At 55.5% G+C, this 2,484-nt stretch overlaps 1 protein-coding gene across 1 annotated transcript in view; it reads right to left on the bottom strand.

The window, feature by feature from the left end:
- Positions 1 to 2,484, bottom strand: part of TTC13 (tetratricopeptide repeat domain 13) — a 63,834-nt gene that overhangs the window by 22,232 nt on the left and 39,118 nt on the right. The window contains exon 16 of the mRNA XM_023523785.1: positions 1,485 to 1,564. Coding sequence (XP_023379553.1) covers positions 1,485 to 1,564 — 80 coding nt within the window. The remainder of the gene's footprint in view (positions 1 to 1,484; positions 1,565 to 2,484) is intronic.

Below are 2,484 nucleotides of genomic sequence, written 5' to 3'. Positions count from 1 at the left end.
ATTCCGAGCACGTCGCGCAGCGTGCCTGTCAAACACAGCACACTCTGCGACTCCCCAGAACTGCTGACGGGCCGGGCCGACAGCGGGGTGTGGTCCGTACGGACTCGGCCTTGATTCTGGCGTCTTCGCCGCACGCTGGCTGCGCACCCCGTGCAAGGTGCCCGGGGCCGAGACGAGGCCCGGGGCCCCGGGAGCGGGCAGCACGGGCGGCGCGGCAGTGGGCGGTGAGCGGACGCCAAAGGAGCGAGTCATTCCCGGGGGGGGACCAGGGAGGGCCCGGGGGCGGAGGGGGTGGGGAGTTGGCACAGAGGGAGGAGCACGCGCGGGGACCCGGGGTGCGAGGACAGGTGGGCGGTGGTGCAGAGTGCCGGCGGAAGCTCCGTGGGGGAGAGAAAGGGCAGATAACCGGGGGAGGAGACCCGGGCCCTGCGCGATGCCACCGAGTCCGCACCTGAGCCCGGGGGTGTGTGAACCGTGGGGCACGCAGAGCGGGAGGGGGCTGGAAGCAGGGACAGCGTCAGCAAGACTGCGTCAGGTGACAAGGGTGTGAGGAACAGGCGAGGGGCTCAGGGGACACAGCCGACCGGCTCGGGCCCAGGGCCAGGCGAGGGCGGCTGGAGCTGGGTCACCTTTGCGTGCCACACGGGAGCCAGCAGAGCTGCTGCCGCACAGGCGTCTGAGGGCCGACCAAGGCCGAGGGCTCAGGCCTGACGCCGCCACACGCTCGGTGGACGTGAGCCCTGATAACTATGCCGATGTCACATTTATGCCCGTTTTGCCTCACTGCCTTTTTAATATCAATACTCAGTTTACTGCCACATTTAGGAGAATCTTAACTTTTAAAGTATTAATTAAAGAGAAAGACGTTCAAGTATATTATTTTAGCCAAAATGTCTTGAATTCAAATATGTGCCAACGACAGCATGTGCCACTGCCACGATTCACTGCGCACAGGACCGGGCGAAAGAGGGCAGAAAGAAAATCTGCGGACACCTCCCCAGTTTTAATGACACCTCAAACACTCCCGATGGCTGCGTAAGAAGCTAGGATTTATTCTCAGAAATGAACCGTATGGAACGGCTGGTGGTCAGAAGCGTGGCATGTTCGGGCCGAAGGGCAATGAGTGGCCAAAACCTGGGGGAGGGGAGAAGAGAGCCAGGCAGTGGTCTGCACAGATGTCAAGATGCAAGCGCGGGAGCGCGACGCCCACACACAGTAAGCCTTCAGTGCGCCCGCCTGCACACAGTAGGCCCTCAGTGCGCCTCTGAAGGAGTGAGCCCCAGGCTACGTGAGTCAGGCACGCTGCCTCGGAACCGCCCACCGTTCCGCTGACGCTGTGGTGGTCGGGAAATGACTTCTGGGTGGACTTTGTAGCAACGGAAGGGGGCTTCTCGTCACTGTGTCCCCACGCCCGCGACAGGAAGCGTGGCAGAGGAGAGCACGCTTCTCCATGGGAAACTTTAAAGTTACCGGGTATCACTCACCTGGATCCTCGAGAGAGTGGCATTAAATTATAAAAGTAATAAACCAGGGACAAGATTAAGTTACAAACAGCATCGGCCTCCTAGGAAAAGAAGAGACGTGCTCGTGAACGAAACACTCCGTCGCGAAGCAGGTGTTCATGAGACGACGAGGCGCATGCGACTCATTTACACGGGGAAGACGACTTCCTCCCCTCCAGGAACCTATTTCTCAGTCTTGAGTATTTTATACTCTTTTTCTCTAGTAAAAGGGTGTACACATAGTCCGGCTTAGAGCAAGATTTTCCCAGCTGTTTTTAAAACTGCCAGCTTTTCTGATACATATAAAAATCTCAGTCTATTTTAATGTTATTTATTTGCAATGTCAAAATACCTATATTGAGATTAAAATAAAACAAAGCACTTATTAATACCGAATATGCTTTCTGCAAGCCTCCCTACCCCGAAAGCCCCTCTCTGATGAGCCCCCTGCCTCTGAACTGAGATTTAGGTGGTAAATGTGCTTAATTATACATAATAACTTAGATGTTTAATTATACGTATGAAACGATTAAATGCAAGAGAAATAGGGTGACTTCCCAGGCCACTGGCGCCCACTCCAAAGCCGACGGAGTGCCCACCACACTCGAGGCACAGTGACAGCTGCAGCCACAAAGGTGACATGTCAGATCCTGCCTCCAACAGCCACCCCACACCCCCACCCCACCCCGAGCTGGGGTGGGCGACGGAGGGCGGAGGTCACAGACCAGGGGAAGCCACTAAGTGCAGCACGGGCCATTTCGGTACGAACCGAAGCTTTCGTTTAAATTGCGATGAAGCCCAAACTTATGAATCTACGATGGCTGTCATCACTACATACGGGAGTCGGTTCTACAAAACTAAAAAAGAGATATTTATAGGTCAACTAAAGCTGCTTCCAGGCATAAATATAATCCCAATGAAAGGGTAGAGGCTTTAAAATTTTACGGGAGACCCACAGGAAGCACGGCTAAGCGGACCCATC

The sequence above is a fragment of the Pteropus vampyrus genome, unplaced genomic scaffold (assembly GCF_000151845.1).
Source record: "Pteropus vampyrus isolate Shadow unplaced genomic scaffold, Pvam_2.0 Scaffold412, whole genome shotgun sequence".
NCBI lineage: Eukaryota > Metazoa > Chordata > Mammalia > Chiroptera > Pteropodidae > Pteropus > Pteropus vampyrus.
This window is presented reverse-complemented; position numbering and strand designations above follow the sequence as displayed.